Below are 15,793 nucleotides of genomic sequence, written 5' to 3'. Positions count from 1 at the left end.
GTATTTTTTACTCTTTATTTGTGGTAAACTTAACCAAAGACTTACAGTGGATGTGGCAGCTTTCCAGACTGTGTGGCATAGTCTCAGCTTTATCCCAAGTACTAGTCTCACGTACACATGCTCTCACATCCCAGCTTTCACAAGTAAATAGCCCCTTTGAGGTTTATCATCATTCTCTGTCCACACTTTAAATAGGACTGGTAGTGCAGTGGTATAAAAGTAATTATTATTAACAGATGACCTCACCTTTCTTTTAATCACAGTACTAATAACTTTATATCAATTAGCTGCAATTGTGTCTCCTTGGTAAAGCTTGCTCAGTTAAGTCTATTATTGGAGGGTGCTGCCTGTGCAGCATAGGTAGAGATTACAGAGATAAGACCTTAATGCCCTTTCTATGCCTAAACTCCAGCCTCCTCCACCTCAACCCCTGGTATCCTGTCCCATCCGATTCCTCTTAGATCATTCACTATTTCTCTAGACTCATAAGGACAGCGTCCCATCAGTCAGCTGCCATGAAGACTGCTCTTGCCCTGCTGCTCTTCATCTCTCTGACCTGCCACAGTAAGTTTCTACAGCATTGACACCAACAATAAATCTGGGGTCTTTGGGAGTGGGGAAAGTTAGGAAATACATGCTTAGACTCAAACCAGGTGCTCTTTCCTGTTCTGTCTGTGAAGCCCACGCTCTCAAATGCCACACATGCATGGCAGCAAATGAGGATGACTGCAACCGACAGGGGTCCACCTCCTGTCCTCAGTATGCAGATGCCTGCTCCACCATCATAGGACCTAGTGAGTAAATACACAAAGGAATAAAACACAAGTATTATTTGGTTGATTACAGTGGTGTACAAATCTAACTAGAGGTCAACAAAAGACTGACACCTCACTTGATGTAGTGTTTTAAGGAAGTCGGCTGAGTTTAAAATACTGTAGTCCCCATGCTGTTTCTATTGACAAAGTGAATTTTTTAAACTCAGTGTTGAATTCCATGATGCAGCAGGATACATTACAAAAGATCCAGGGGTATTTGAATGCTTTGCACATGACCTATAGCTGATTCAGTTATCAATAGGTGCCTTAGTCTTAGTCTATTTATGTATATGCTGTGTGCATGTTTGCATGTGTGTGAGCTCACGAGGCCTCTGCCAATGCATCTTTCCCTGCATCATTTGAGGTTGCTGGATCTTATCCCAGCAGTTTATACATAACCACAGGCTTCTTTATGCTTGTAAGTGTTTGTGTGTGTGTGTATATGTGTGTGTCAGGGTGTAGAACAGAAGAGGATTGGGATTTGGGGAGGGAGTTCAGTGGGTTCATAGCTTAAATCCAAATCAACAGTTGTCAATCACTTCAAAGCTATTTATTTGTGATTGTCTGCAAACCTCACACAGCCTTGCTCTCTTTCAGACACTGTGATGAAGTCATGCACGTACAAGGCTTTCTGTGACAAGGCGCATGGTAGCAGCTCTGGAGCCAAGATGGAGTGTTGCTTTAGTGACGACTGTAATGGGCCCCACAGGAGCCACAGCCATGGGAATCAACACAATGGTGCAGGGGCTCTGGCCTCCAGATCCATCCTGCTGATCACAACCCTGCTGTTGCGTATGGCCTTCAGTCAGCTGTAATAACCTCTTCTTTTTTCCTCTAGTCAATTGTCACTTTTTATTTATTTGTTTAATTGTCGAGTCATCCATCCACCTTCTGATCTAAGTTGTGAAAACTTGAATAGTAACCTTATTATCTATAGTGGTATGTTCACTGCCAGGCGATGATAAGCAAACTGTGAACATAAGGAGTGCTTTTGTACAAAGTGAAGCACGCCTACTCACAGCTCAAATCTAGCTGGTGGGACTCTGGTGTGGTTTGATAGGTGCTGGGTTGCCTCAGTGGGCAGATAGTGCACAGTTGGCCTGACACAATACAACCACTTTTACTTACTGGTGTTGTTACCATAGTGACCATAGAGCAACCTCAGCATTTTAATGTCAGTCTTTAAATAGTTAAATTGATTGTAATGGTGTCTTCAGTGCTTGAAAATAGTTCACTTTTGTGCATGTTTGTCTGAATAAAATTACAATCACACCCTTATTTGTGCGTGGGTAAATTGTCTGTGTTTGTGCGTGGGAAATCTCACCTTGGTTTGGCATTTGATATCCTACATTTGACATTTAAAAGCCAGACAAATGACACTTGTATTTACCTTAATGCCTCTGATGAAAAAGTGTAGTCATAGATGTACTTGTGCAGTAGAGATAGCAGTGTGATTTTCAGCAGAAGCACAGGGGTCTGTGGAAACCTGAGGAGTTCCTTCTGCAACTTCAATCCTCTGCAGTCACCACAGGATATGAAATCATGAGGTACGTCTCTGTCCTCAGGAAGGTCATAAGACGTGCAACCACTTCCTCTTAACAAGGGGACACAAATTTTACCAAAAGAAAGAAAACAGAATGCATATTCACACCTGTGAATGCCGCTACTTTTTAATTTTAACACTTATACTGTATCAATGAAGATTGTATATGCGTGAAAACTCCGATCCTTAACTTCACATAGAGTTTCTAATGTCACAGTTCCATCACTCTTCAAACTGTGATAAACACAGTGAAACAATTCTAAAGTACTGTAGTAATGTAGGATACTGTGTGAGGTTTACTATTACACCATGGCGTACATAATTCTGTCAGGAATGTAGCATCAGAAATCTTTCCAACCAATGAATGACAACGCTAAGCTCCTTCCTGCCAAAAACTAAGAACAATGTTTTTGAAGATTTATTATTCTCTCTGATTGTATAACTGAACCATTCCTTGCACAAATGTTGCAAATATGTTGCAATTTCTATACTGTTTATATCTTTAATGCCAACTGTGTTGTTTCTTTAATATCTCTATTTGCCCTGGTAACCTATTACTCGCATAGTGCCTTCTTTTTTTAATTTGCCTTATTGGCCTTTCTCTTTACATATCACTTTGCTGCTGTAATAAGTGAATTTTCCATTTAGTATCAATAGAGTGTTACCTTATCTTATCATAAAATGATGGTTGGGCAGTGGTTAGCTTGAAGTGTCTCTATGGTATAACTGAACCCAGCAGTCCCAAGAAACCACCATGCAAGTACCTGAAAGCTCAATGTGATGTAGTTCAAATGATCAAAGTCATGTAATGTTATTAATTGGTACCACTTGCGAATTACCATATATATGTATTTTTTAAATTTCTTTCTTTAGATACAATGTATCTTATCTGCACAAAGAAAAGATAATTTCAGAAATTTTAGAGTGTTGAGAAAATAGAAATACACTGCATAACAGAATCGTTCCTTCTACATTTCCCATATTACACAAAATAACAGGGCACATTAGGAAAACCTTTTATTCAGGACCTTAGCTACTCTTTATGAGTTTAAATGATGCAAGCAGGAATTTCTATAAAAGCAACATAATAAAACTATAAAATTGGAAATTAAAATGATTCAATGTGGTTTGGTGGCTTGTAAGGTAGGTGGATGGCAATGATGCTCATAATGCCTAATTTGCTCAGTATTTCAAAAATCCTTGCTGCAGCTCTGCTTTTAGAGAAATTGTTTTACATTCTGGTAGTCCTGTTACTTAACACCTTTGGCACAGGAAATGTACAGGAAGTAATTTTTTTCACCATTTGTTTTTGGCACATCTTATCTTGCACCTGTTGGCCACACTCATCTCATGACAGGTGTGTATATAATGGATATAATGACACTATTCTTCCCTGTGTTAATGTTTATTAAGGTTTACACTAATTATATCAGCACATTTATGTGAACCAACTGCCTATGCGTGCCTCTGTGTTTTACTGACCCAGCTCTCAAGTTGCCATCTGAAAACAAAGAAAATAACCTATAAACCTATAAATTACATTGAATGTGTACAGCTTTCACAATACAAAACAAAAACCAAAAAAAAAAAAAAAAAAAATGAGAGCAAGACACCAAGTTTGCATCGCCGACGCTGAAGAAAAGTGCCTTATCTAAAGTCTGTTGAGCTCCGTTTAGTTCCTCATATGTGAGCAGCAGCAGCAGCAGCAGCCGCAGGGTTGAGGAGGAGGACCCGGCCGGGCTCACAGGGCGCATAGATCACATCCGGGGCTGGTTTATTCTAATAAGTAAACGGCCAACCCGGAAAGAAGACGAGTTACTGTAATCCGATCACACAAACAAATAGACGAGAGTGAGACAATCTGATGCACGCCGGCGTTGTAACTGTCTGCTGCTCGAAAAGGTTGTTGAAAACTTTGTCTAGCATGCTCGTGTTTAGCAAACTCCGGTCTCTCCTCTCTGCTGCTTCGTAGCCGTGCGGGGCGCTGGCTGTGGCGCACACTGACAGACTCTACACAGCGGGTAAGTAGTCAGTCGACAGTGGCACTTTGAGACTTGTGCGCGCGCGTGTTCGTGTGGTGCCTCATGTCTGTGTGTCTGCTGATGTGTGTGCGGAAGGTAGGTGTGGCAGACCGTTGGATCGGGTGCGTCAGTGCAGGTCATCTGAGCTGAACAAATGTGATTATTGTCAGGTGTTGCTCACTAATTCTGTATGATCACATTTAAACATTTTTCATCTCATGCTCATAATCACGCTGTACACGCACGCGCATGACCATCACACTCGTCATACACTGGCGTGAGACTCCTGTCTGCTGCACACTAAAAACTGTTAAAATACAGCAGCAATCATTAGAAAGCAGAGAAGAAAGTCATAAATATTCAGTTGCCTCAAACAGGTATTTTATTTTTCAGTTCATATATTTTAGTCCTTAAAACAATTATTCAGAGCCCTAATCAAAGTCGCCAAATAGCATGTTTTTGTGCGGCCAGTTAACCAGAGCTGCAAAAGACATTTTGCATTTATTTTATAGCCGTTACTTTTTAAAAGTTACTTTATAAAACAAGATTTTCCTTCAAAATGTTTGATGCATTAAGGAGTGTACAAAATTTAATGGGGTTAGACCTGCAGTTAAAACCTGTGGTTTAGTTTTTTCCTTCAGCTTAGAACTAAACTAAAGTAAAAACCAAGTAGCAGTGTTGACTTGATACAACTCAACCATAAAAGTACCTACATTTTATATGTCACACTACAAAATTTGGAAACCATTGTCATCACATCTCATCATTTATCTCATACATTCCTGTTAGTCATTAAGAGGGAGCTTCTTACTAAATAGCTGTTACTGTAAGTGTCTAACAACGAATAAAAAAAATAAATAAATATCTTCTCCGCCCTCACATTCCTTGTTTTTTTTTTTTATATTTTTTTTTTCCGGAGAGGTTATGCGTCAGTAATAATGAAAAAATCAATCAACTTCTGTCCACCAATCTTAACAATAGAATTTTTAGAAAACAATAGAACACTTTGCTTAGAAAGTTACAAAGTTACATTAGCTTATTTGTCAAAGGGAGAACATTGGTATAATCTGCTCTGGAGGGAACTTCAAGTCGAGTAGCAGCAGTCAGGTACCTGGGTTTGTTCTTGGAGTCCATGCCCCCAGTTTCAATCTGTTTGAAAGAAGCATTTACGAGGAAAGCCAAAGCTGCATTCAGGAGTTGCATTCAGGGGATGGAGATTCTTTTGAGATTCTTGTAGACTCCCATGATTCATTGACATTTCAGCCTCGTTTGCATCAGTTTTGACCGATCCTCTGTTATAGGTTATAAGTCCAAGAACTTTATAGCTGTTATTATAAATGTCCTTACAAGCCACTGTATTTGTATCTACTCTCTAACATTTTTACTGTCAGTTTCGGTTTGTCTAAGAAGGACAACCTGTCCACAAATAAAGCAGATATGTATACAAGGTGTGGGAGGGTTTCACTTCAATACCCTAGATGTGTTAGAGATACATTAACTGTGATATTACTGCTATACACCGTGCTGTCTCCTCATACACATCAACTCTATTCATGGTACAGATTTGTGTTATACTGTTGCATTTCAAAGCCTGATTACTCTAAACATCAGAAAAAATATTTACTGGTCAAGTTTTGCCAAAGATGGCACCACTGCATCTCCCTCTAATGGCTAAGCCAGATGCTTTCTGATAAATGGTTTATGTTGGTGTGTGTGCGCGTGCCCAGCCTCTCAGCTTTAATATCTGTGTGACCCCGTGCGGCATCATTCTCACTTTTCCATTACAACCACAGTCTCTGCAGCAGGCTATTGAATGTTTTTGGTCCTGACCTAATTCAATAGAGAAAAAAAACTGTGCTGAGCCTACACTTATTTTTTTTTCAAAGAAGTTTTAAAATGAAGCACTTTCCCAACCATTGAATAAAACATAGTGTCACAGGAGTTCCACTAGCAGTGAAGATGCATTTTGTGTCTGTTGTTATGTCTTTGTTTGTCTCTGCTTTATTAAGTGATGTATATGTCAGTGTTTTCATTTAAAATATCACCAGAAAGGGCTTAGCTAAAACGGCCCATGAAAAGCAATGGGATCAGCAATTCAGTCTTCCTTATGTTTATAATATGACTGTCACTTGCATTTTATTTTAGTTTGAAAAAAAAGGGAGGGATGTGACCTGGTTAGCACCTCTATCACTTGTCCAACCACAGATTGAAAGAGAGCAGAAAACCTGTTTCATCAAGTATGTTGTGTTTATTTCATGTGTAGTCTGCATAAACGCAAAGAAACAAGAATTTTGGAGAGTCTGTAAGTTTTCTCCGCAGCTTAGGGAGGACTTGTATAGATTACATAATTGATGGCAAAAGCCTTCCAACTCCCTAAAAGAAAAAAAAGTTTAATTTACTGTCCGATATCTGCCATGATGGAATTTTCTTAAAACACAAATGCTATTGGAATATCATCAGCATACCTTAGTGTCTGAGCTGACCAAGTCCTAAGTCGGCAGCTCACTGATTCACATGCATGGCATCATCATAATGAACACATCTCACCAGCTCTTTCTCCACCCCTGGACTCCTCTTTTTCCTACCCCCCACCCCTGTGCTCTCCCCTCTCTCTTCTCTGGCCAGTGGAAATGTGCATGTGTGCAGATCTTGAGTGCAGTCTGTAATTTCTGGCTGTGGTGGAGGGCCTCAGCTCAGCCTCAGGCCTCAGGGTTTGCTGCTCAGCCTCAATCACGTCACATGAAAAACTGCTGAGTGCGCGTGGGTCTCTTTCTTCCTGTGTGCATGTGTGTGTATAAGAACACTACATGAAAGATGGTTTATCCTCTGCATCCGCGGGTTTCTGCCTGTCTGTCCTGTCAGTCTGACGCCGTCTGTTGCTACTTTGGATTTCACCTCTAATCGTCGATATCAGTTGAGTGCCTGTCTTTCTGTGTGTCTCTCTGTCTCAGTGATATGTGATAGCAGCAGCATGCCGTACGTGGACCGGCTGAACCGTGTGTGTGGCTTTCTGGACATTGAAGAGAAGGAGAACAGCTGCCGCTTCCAGAGGCGATACTTTATCCTCGACACACAGGGAAATGCTCTGCTGTGGTACATGGACAACCCTCAGGTGCTCCACACATACATGCATGACAAGCACTTGCACAAACAAGAAGAGGAAATGGAATTGACCAATAGAAACAGTGTAACCTTGGACTCTGAGCCAATGACGAGTGTGTGTGTTTGTGTTTGCATGCAGAACCTGCCGAGTGGAGCCAGCTTTGTTGGCAGCCTCAAATTAACCTACATCTCTAAGGTAAACCGCTCTGTCAACTGCCTGTAATTCCCCTGCAGTGGGTTATAGTTACATAAGGTCCCATAAGCTATATACATGTAGAGGAGATGTTTGAGGGCTGTGGACACTAGAAGTGCTCACAAATAGAAAGATGCAACCCGGGGTTCACAGATTTACAAGAGTTATCTGTAGTTAGAGGTAGCAGTTACATGGAGCCCGGCGCTGAAGCAGACTTGAAGTTTTCCAGATGTCAGTCTCCTCCCTGAGCTAACCAGAGATAATGGCATCTGGCTTCACTGCACTGTAGTGCTGACAGCTCCTCCCTGGACACTCTGAGTCAAACAGACTTTAAATATATGAAATTTCTCTTCTCTTCTCTTGTTTTCATCTCCTCTCCTCCTTTTAGGTCAGTGAAGCTACAGCAAAGCAAAAGCCCAAGACCGAGTTCTGCTTTGGTGAGTTTACAGGGGAAAAACTGAGTCATGCCCATTCACTGGTGCACAATGGCATTATTTTATTAGCACATGTGATAAAATTATATAATGTGATTACCATTGATATTTGTTGAATTGATGTGTGCTCCTGCAGTCATCAATGCAGTTTCTCGGCGGTACTTCCTCCAAGCTAACGATGCGACTGACATGAAGGACTGGGTGGCTGCTTTGAACAAGGCCAGCAAGATCACTGTGAGTGTAAAACACACCTGCACACACATGTGAGATTAAACCTTAGTCTTTCACTAATGTGTGGTTAGAAAATGTCTCAACCAGCAGTTTTTGATAAGGGGTTTGTTTCCATCAGAGCACAGGAAACTGCAGTTTGTGGTGGTGCAACTGAAACCGGTTTGGCCCAAGTGGGCACAAAGGCCAGCGTATTGCCCGCAGATTCCCTTTGTGAATGGGGAAACTGTGCATGAATATAGGTGATCCCTCATATCGCTGTGGTGGGGGTGTGACACCATAATGTGTGAGAGAATGTCATGCACATTTGCATAATGTTTGTGTGTAAAGACACACAGCCTCTATGACCGATGACATGCAGATGTCATATGAAAGCAGATGAAAGAGGCGAGTTTCTCTTGTTCTCTCACCTGCACACTGACACAGGAAGCATCGCTGCTCACTCTCTTTCACTTCCCCTTTGCAAGGAGGGCTGGTCTGCCGCCTTTTTCGAAGCTTCCTTGGCCTCAAGGAAACTTTGTGTGAAAATGCTTTCTAAAGCAGAATGGATGTGATGTAAAATACGGGCTAATGGGTGTCAGGCCTTTTTTTGCAGTGATAAAGCTGTTTAAAGAGACACAGTGTGGGGGCATTAATATTTTTGTTGTATACTTTATAGGCCTACTTCAGTATTTGATCTACATTTATAAGAAATACTCTAAACTTAATGCATTTTAATACAACAGACCTGCAAAAATCCTGTCACTAAGATCATGATATTGAGTTTTTATGTAGGCTGGTTTAGAAAGGTGTTGTAGGAACAACAACTCTAAAGATTTTACAGCAAAAATCATTATCACCGTCATTAATTGAGGTGTTCAGTGTAGGGAACTAGTTATGGGACATGTTGGGAGGTCTGCACTTGCAATGTCAGATGACATCTAGCTTCTGTACTTATTGTAAGGTTATTTGGACAAATGTTAAATGGATGTGATTTTGTTTATCTCTGGTTTGAACTGAAATCAATGTTCTCTGTGGTGTCATGTTGTATGTAATAAGTTATGTGCCTATACACTAATAAGTCCTAATACATAAACTGCTATGTGGCTAGCAAGCCCATGGGATGGCCAACATATAAATGACACCATTAAACTGCCGGTTCTTGGTTAATCGCTTCAGTTCACTTCAGTTCAGTTCACTTCAGTTTTGCTTGCTAATATCTTTGTAGTTAATGCTGTCTCATCTCTTGACAGGTACCTAAGTCTGGTCTGGCACCTACAAGGTTGGATGTGCCTGCAGTGATCAGTGACACTCAGGGAGGGAAGAGACAGCAGGCCTACAAGGCTGAGATCATTGGTGGTGTGGTGGTGCACACTCCAATCCAGGTAAAGTAGACAAGGCTAAAACTGATCTGGTTACCATGGTGACAATGTCAAAGGTGATACTGATGACTCAAGAAGCCAATCTGTTAACTACCACATTGCTTTTTATGTAATTGCAAGATTTCACTTCACTAAAACACAAAAAAAGCAAAGGTCATCCTTCCAAGAACACGTGTTGTGTAGGCTGAGATATCTGCAGATGGTGGTTATAGTGAGCACGATTGTTACAATGATAATTTAGATTATGCTAAAAATGTTTCAGAATGAGAGTGAAGAAACAGAAGGGAGAGAGAGGAAGGGCAACCGGCCGGGCGTGCTGAGATGTGGTTACTGTGTGAAACAGGGAAATGTGGTAAGAACCCAGCTACTTATAACTGATTAACTATGTGTTTGAATAAAAAGCAGTGTGTGGAAACTGTTATGTGGCATATTTGACAGAGGAAGAGCTGGAAGAGGCGATTTTTCACCTTGGATGACAACACTGTGAGTTACTACAAGTCTGAGACGGTGAGGAGCCAGCCTTTTTCTTGTCTTCTTGTCTCTAGTCGATGCCCACGAGTGACTGTGGTCTTTGTCTGCCCGTGTCTGAATTGTGCTCATGTTTGTCCCAGGATAAGGAGCCTCTCCGAGCTATTCCACTGAGGGACATTCAGAAAGTCCATGAATGTCTCGTCAAGTCAGGGTGAGTCAAATGTGTGACTCAAATACCACCATTTTACTGTCCCCTAGTCTGCCTTTTGTGGATATAAATAAATGCCATCCAATTTGTTTGGAATAAAACGGGGTAAATAAATATATTTTAGTGTAAGATAAAGCTTGACTGATGCTGTAAAGGTGTTAATTTGATCTTTAGTTTCAAAGTTGAAGCCTGGTCATGTGGATGATTTGTAAGTAGATGGAAATTGAGGAAGTTGGTTAGTATCTCAAATCTATGGGCCAAATGGACAATATGTCAGATGATTTTTTTATTTTTTCATACACTACAAATAAACAGTTTTCATTTGGGCTTCCCTTTTATGTGCATAATCCTTCTATAAAAGAAGTTGAATAGTGAACTACTAAGGCTAATGTTTTAGCCTTTTAATGTTTCATATTGTTCAGAAGGAATTTACACTAATCTGGGTCTCTTAGATTGATCAATAGGTCATTGACAGCCATACAACCTTTAATTTGACTTACCCTTTGTTTATAAAGGTGGGCTTCAGCTACAAATAATATTTTGTCACTTGATTAATTTAGGTAAATGGTTAATGACAACATTATTCTGTAAATGTTTGTGAACAGCTAAACCTACAGTATATAAAAGGAGAACGAAGCTCAATAAACAAGAGGAATTAACACACTAAATGATTTCTGTTGTACACAGGACTACTTCTGATATAAATCCATATAGATATTACACCTCTACTTAGCCCTCTTTTTAGTTTCAGCAGAATCATTTTTCACTTTGTGTGTCTGTTAGTGATCTTCTGCTGAGAGACAATTTGTTTGAGATCATCACCAGCTGCCGAACATTCTACATTCAGGTAAGAGTCCCTGTCTCTCATTTAGCATAATAGACACATTTTAAAACCTGCATTAATGTAACATAGATTTAATGAAGGCAATGTTCCATCGATGGTTTTAGACACGTGAGCAGAGATGGTTTATATTCCCAGGTGAACTTGTCCTAGAGTTGTTTTCTTTAAATGCTCTGCTGCTGGTGTGTGGCACAGGATCATTTTTAGTAGCATGAGAAGTTTGTTTTTGTGATACATGCACAACCATCTGTTACCATAACAACAATAACATCCTGTTCCACCCCCTGGGAGAACAGCTGACTGAGATGGCAGGGGTCGGATAAAATGGGAAGTGTAGGGAGACACAGAGAGAGGCTGCAAGCATCAGTGCTTTTGTTTTTTTTTCTGCAAAAAAAGGGAAGCGTGGCAAACATTTAAACTGAAAAACAGCATCAACAAAAATAGATTAACCACAGATGATGATTGATGTGTAAGTGCAGAATGGTATGTACCTTTCAAATTAAACCTATAGCGATTATTAATATTGGAGAGACTTAAAAAAAAAACACACAATCATAGAAGCTGGTCATTGTAGGTCTACGCAATTCGGATTAAATAGTCCAAAATATGCTGTGGACTGCTTTTGGTGGCAGATTATTACAAATGTCTTAAACACTAAGCAGGACATGCAGGTTAAAATTAGCGTTATCACAGTGTAGAAATACTGTTGCAAGTAAAAGTCCTCCATTCTAAAGGTTACTTAATTAAAGTAAAAAAGCATTAGTTAAAATAGTACTTAAAGTACTAAGTACTTTTAAGCAGAATGGCTCAATAAACATTATTATTGGGTTATATTTAATGATGCACTGTATGATGTGTTTATCCCTGTGATGTTACAGTTGGTAATGATGATGCTTATTTTAACAACTATACAGAAAACACAATCCTAGAGTTTTGACTTCAATAATAATATTTTGAATTACTTGATGTACTGCTGGGTAACCCATTACATTGGGGATCAATGTGGTTATTGGTTATTTTCTACCACTGGTCAAAATCAACCTGGTGCCCATGTCCATTGTTATAAAGGAGCACTTTGCAGTGATACTGTGGTTCACTGATTTGTTTTTAATAGTTCAGGGTTTGGCTTCACTCACAGTAATTTGTGAGAGTAGGAAAAAATACTACAGACTTATTCTCTTAAAAATGAACAGTAACCACAGGAAAATAAGATGAAACACAGCTAGGCAAAGGAGACCATTGCTGGTTTTTATGTTTTTGAACTTCTGCTAACTTTTCTCTATAGACAGACTCACCTGAGGAAATGTATGGTTGGATCAGGGACATTGAGATGAAGATCCAGGACTTTAGAGGTCCTTCCAAGGTAAGTGTTTCGTTTTCTGACTATACTGTGTGTTCTTAAAGGAAATGTTATTATTAACAATGGCGATGTGTTTTTGTCTCTTTCATTGCAGAATTTGTTATTTAAACGTGCATCTTCTCTGTATCGAAGTCACAATGCTTCTCGTGGTCAACAGAACGATGAACGGAGACCCCAGCTGGTCAAATCCTGTTCTGTGGCACCAGGGTGGCAGCCCTGGACCCCTGTACCACCATGTGAGCCATCAATCCTGGATGCAGAAGATGAAGACAGCACTTTCAGCTCCATACCCAACTTGCCTTCTCTGTCGTCCTCCTCCACCTCATCTTCCACCTCCTCCTCCTCCAACTCCCTCTCTACTCCAAGTCCCTGCCCCATTGCGCTTCCTGGACCTTCAGCCAGTGGACTTGGGCTCCTCACAGCGTCAGGAGACATGGCTTTTGAGCGCCGGAGGCACCGCTCGCAGCCTCAGCCTCAAACTGACTGCAGCTTCCCATTCAGCCTCGATGATGAAAGCATCCGCACCACAGATGTCTAATCTGTCCAGACTCCAGTGCGGACTAAAGTTTTTGTACTTGCTTTGAAATGAATGTAACTCATAATGATAGTATTTCCTGCTAATAAAGTGGCACTGTGAGCATCTGCCTCAGTCCCAATACATGGGATTGGAGCCCCCTGCTGGTCTTGTAGCTGTATTGCAGACTAAGACAGCACCCAGCTGGAAGAAGAACAAGAGTCACAGTGTTGGTTGGTCACAGGACCATGTAAAGGTATGATGGAGTGTTTTCAGTGCAACTTCCTCTGAAAACTTGAATAATCTTGTTTTTAATTTTTTGTGCAAACTTCCATATGTATGGCACGTGCTTTCGATTTGTTGCACTTCCATTAGACAAGGATCACTATCACCAGCATCATGTTTTTACCTCTGCTAGAAGTATTGACAAACAAGTGTTTAAAGGTATTTTTACACAGGACTATCTACATATTATGTGTTTAAGCTTAGAGCTTATATTCAATTTCGACAATAGACTAATGTCTAAGTCTTGAGCCCTGCAGTGTTTTGCTTCATTCTTCCTGAGACACATGTGTAAAGCCTCACATGACCTTATCTTCATTAATAATTAACAAGCATTTATTACAAAGATCTAATCAGATGTCTGAGGGACAGTGTCCTGTAGGTCTCATAAATATGGTACACACACTCACATGCCCAGCTGACTTGTTATAATCTGTACAAATGAAGAAGATGGAGTTTGGAGCAGCTCTTATGTGTGCACAATATGTTTTAAACACAAGCATTTAATGCTTGGCTTCAAAATGTATTGTCAGTAAACTGTGATTTCTTGCTTAGCTTTTAACATGGTTCTATAACAGTACAATAGGGTTTTCATGGTACTTGTTGTAGAAGGATCTGCTGATCAGCTGGTTGACAGCTTTGTACTTGTGATTTATTTTTTTTCTTATTGTAGCATTATGTGGAAAAATGCTACTACTATTTAGTAATTCCAATCCCACACTCTGCTTTTCTTGTTTTTACTATTTTTCACACATACTACAGCTTCTGCGGAAATGATGCATCAGTGACTTTGTGTTGTTAATCCATTACTCACAGCCCTTCACCTCAAAACTTCATTGATGTGGTACCATGTTCATAACTGTTTCCTTTTTCAGGCGCAGTGTGGTTTCATCTGCCTGTTAATGACGTTAATTTTCTTTCTTGTACATTAAACAATGCTTTTTATTTGTGTTGTTTACGCTGTGTTTGGTCGACAACGAACTTTATAAGTTGTTGTTTGACCTTTGACACTTTTGACTGTGTCAATCCACGTTGTGCACAGACAGTACAAAATAACTTTGAAGAGTTTTTCTAAATTACATTTTGATAAAAGTGATGACCTTAAACTTTTATCTGCGTTTTCTTTCTAAAGGGCAAAAATGTCCAACTGCCACGAATACAGAGGGTTGGGCCCAACATATTTGCCCTTTAACACAAAAGAACATCATAGACACAAACACAAGCATTTACATGCATGCCAATCTAATGCCTAGAAGCTGTGTTAAGTGAAGTGTTTCACACGTCCAGTGCAGAGTTCCATTAGGTAAAAGGCCTGAAGCTGTGGCTTGACCTCTGACCATTTCCCTGTGTTTCTCCCTATGGAGCTGTGTAGCTCCAGGACCAGCAAAAGTAAAATGTCTGACTGCACAGTTCAAATTGAGTCGGTAAGTTAAAAGTCCCTGAGTTTGAAATGTCAGTTGTGTTGAAATGAGTTTTCAGTCCATTAAAGACAGAGCTCCTCTAGGTATCAAGAGAAATCCAAGCAGAAACGTGCAGATGAAGACAGTGATGAAATTTTGGTGCAGTTAAAGAAATAATATAATAAGGTTGATGGAGGATGGGGAGAACAGCTTGTTAAAATGCTAAATTGTGAGACTTGATTTAGTGCTTTAATATAAAAGCATTGTGTTCAAAAGCTCCAATTTCTGTTTAATGTCTCTTCAAAATCTGAGAAACTAAGAGATAAATATCTGAAAAGGAGGAAACGTGAAGCCTTGGAGGTTAAATTTCTTGGTCTTGTTGGCACAAACACAATATAAAGGTCATGTAACACCTCAGTGTGACAACTGTGAATGACAGGCAGCTCTGAGGGGAGACGGACACACTGCTGCTCTAAATGTTAATGTTCCCACATGGATGACTCTGCTCTCTGCCTTTTCTGATGTCTTCACACTCTGGTGATTATTAATGTTACAAAGCCTTGTCAGCGTTCCCAGTAATACAGAGCTGTATGGACACTGTATTCCTGCTTGTCCACTGACTTAAGTGTAAAAGTGTATGATGAAGACTAACCTGAGTTGTTATGTCCGTTCCATCTGGACTGTCACTATAGATGTCTTTCCTCCCAATTATTATACTTTTGTTTGCCGTACAAAACCACTAGGTGGTGCTGTAAGACCCCACTCTTTATCTACCTCATTGTGTAGTGTGTCAGGGCAGTGACTTAAGAATGTGCAAGTGCAACGGGCTTATCAATCAGCCTTACTGGGATCACAGACACGCGCAGTAAACCTAGTCAACTTCACACAGATGCTACAATGTTTTTCAATACCAATCGCAATACTCAAGTATGAACCAAATGAAAATTTGAGGATGATATGTCAGCTGCCAAATAATGAATAAATGCAATATTTTCCTTTGTTTGTGCTTGACACTGTTTT

At 40.2% G+C, this 15,793-nt stretch overlaps 2 protein-coding genes across 3 annotated transcripts; both read left to right on the top strand.

Moving 5' to 3' along the window:
- Nucleotides 1–123: 123 nt before the first annotated feature.
- Nucleotides 124–2,082, top strand: si:ch211-113d22.2 (uncharacterized). The gene is made up of 3 exons (XM_067521547.1): nt 124–564; nt 681–794; nt 1,413–2,082. The coding sequence occupies exons 1-3, from the start codon at nt 516–518 to the stop codon at nt 1,628–1,630; spliced, it is 381 nt and encodes a 126-aa protein (XP_067377648.1). The 5' UTR covers nt 124–515; the 3' UTR covers nt 1,631–2,082.
- A 2,023-nt stretch (nt 2,083–4,105) lies between these two features.
- Nucleotides 4,106–14,318, top strand: plekha2 (pleckstrin homology domain containing A2). 2 transcript variants are annotated; one of them, XM_067521915.1, is made up of 12 exons: nt 4,106–4,379; nt 7,331–7,491; nt 7,621–7,677; nt 8,063–8,111; nt 8,245–8,342; nt 9,569–9,700; nt 9,960–10,049; nt 10,136–10,204; nt 10,309–10,379; nt 11,160–11,223; nt 12,503–12,580; nt 12,735–14,318. In XM_067521915.1, exons 2-12 carry the CDS (start codon nt 7,351–7,353, stop codon nt 13,113–13,115), a joined length of 1,230 nt encoding a protein of 409 aa, XP_067378016.1. In that variant the 5' UTR covers nt 4,106–4,379; nt 7,331–7,350; the 3' UTR covers nt 13,116–14,318. The 2 variants fall into 2 exon arrangements, with proteins under 2 accessions (XP_067378016.1, XP_067378015.1); XM_067521914.1 differs by having other exon boundaries at nt 4,112–4,379; nt 12,672–14,318.
- The last annotated feature ends 1,475 nt before the right edge of the window (nt 14,319–15,793 follow it).

This window comes from Channa argus, chromosome 11 (assembly GCF_033026475.1).
Source record: "Channa argus isolate prfri chromosome 11, Channa argus male v1.0, whole genome shotgun sequence".
NCBI lineage: Eukaryota > Metazoa > Chordata > Actinopteri > Anabantiformes > Channidae > Channa > Channa argus.
The sequence above is the reverse complement of the archived record's forward strand: the minus strand, read 5'-3'. Positions and strand labels throughout refer to the sequence as shown.